Here is a 1,080-nt window from a genome sequence, read left to right as displayed (position 1 = left end):
GCAACTTTGAGTTGATTTCTATTAATAGATGTTTGCTCCAACCTTCAATTTTGAATAAGTATGTACGGGACAGCTAATCAGAGGCTTGAGTGCAGCTTAGAGCCAGGAACACTGTGTGCTTCTGAATGACAGTAACTATCACCTAGAGGGCTAAATCACAGTGGCCTCTTGAAAGCAATCTGCCATGGGGTAATCCATGAATCCTGACAAACTCTTCAAAATCCCAAGCGTAGTCCTATGTTAAGTTACAGAAACCTCAGTAAACAAGCACAAAAATGTCCACAAAATCTTTCAAATCCACTTTCTTCAGAGTTACATTCTGACCCATAGCAAGAGAATAAAAATATCACTGGCTTCCTTCTCCTGTTTAAATAGCAGTGATAACCAGGACACTCGCTGATCAGAAGCTCTTGAAAGGAACCAACAATCACAGGATGCTGAACGTTGCTTTACTTTAGAAAAGAGGGTTTGTCAATGCTGACGGGACTTCGTCCTAGACTCTGCAGGCCACAGGCCAACCTCTAGAAGTCCAGGAGCAGCTGAGGGAGCACCTTCTCCAGCTGATCCACATCCACGATGTCTAGGTCCTCTGCCTGGGCCTGCTGCACCCCACGGACAGCGGCTTCTACCACGAAGATCTTCAAGAACTCCGCCATGAGCTGCAGCACGTCCCCACTGACTTTTGTCTTGCAATCCCTGAAGTGCAGGTGCAGTACTCTGCTCACCAGCTCCTTCGGGAAGCCGCTCATTTCCTCCATGGCCACAGTCTCAGTGCGTGCTCTCTGGAACCCGCTCACACCCCAACCCTGTTCCCCAGTTCTCCAGGTTCCAGAGAACGGGAGGACACCAGGAGCTGTTACCCTCCCTAGCTATCGCCTCTGGGGGTCTGTGTGAGACAGGTGCAGGGAAGGTGGGCAGCCTTCCCACAGCCACCCACCCCAACCACCCCCATTCATTATAAACAAAGGCGGCTGGCGGTGCTGCCTTCTTGCCCCCCCTCCATCAGAGCTGCTGTGTGGCTTTTAACCACCGGACCAGGATGCTTCCCTGCGCTGTAAATTTGTTCTTACAAAGCAACAT

The 1,080-nt window shown here is 50.3% G+C and overlaps 1 protein-coding gene across 1 annotated transcript; it reads right to left on the bottom strand.

The window, feature by feature from the left end:
• Positions 1-475: 475 nt before the first annotated feature.
• On the bottom strand, positions 476-765 carry LOC130870308 (centromere protein X-like). Its single transcript, XM_057762976.1, has one exon. It carries the CDS (start codon positions 756-758, stop codon positions 522-524), a length of 237 nt encoding a protein of 78 aa, XP_057618959.1. The 5' UTR covers positions 759-765; the 3' UTR covers positions 476-521.
• Positions 766-1,080: the final 315 nt, after the last annotated feature.

This window comes from Chionomys nivalis, chromosome 2 (genome assembly GCF_950005125.1).
Source record: "Chionomys nivalis chromosome 2, mChiNiv1.1, whole genome shotgun sequence".
NCBI classification, from domain to species: domain Eukaryota; kingdom Metazoa; phylum Chordata; class Mammalia; order Rodentia; family Cricetidae; genus Chionomys; species Chionomys nivalis.
The sequence above is the reverse complement of the archived record's forward strand: the minus strand, read 5'-3'. Positions and strand labels throughout refer to the sequence as shown.

Excerpts from the sequence above, each read along its gene's own strand:
- LOC130870308 (XM_057762976.1), bottom strand. The coding sequence starts at position 758 with ATGGAGGAAATGAGCGGCTTCCCGAAGGAGCTGGTGAGCAGAGTACTG.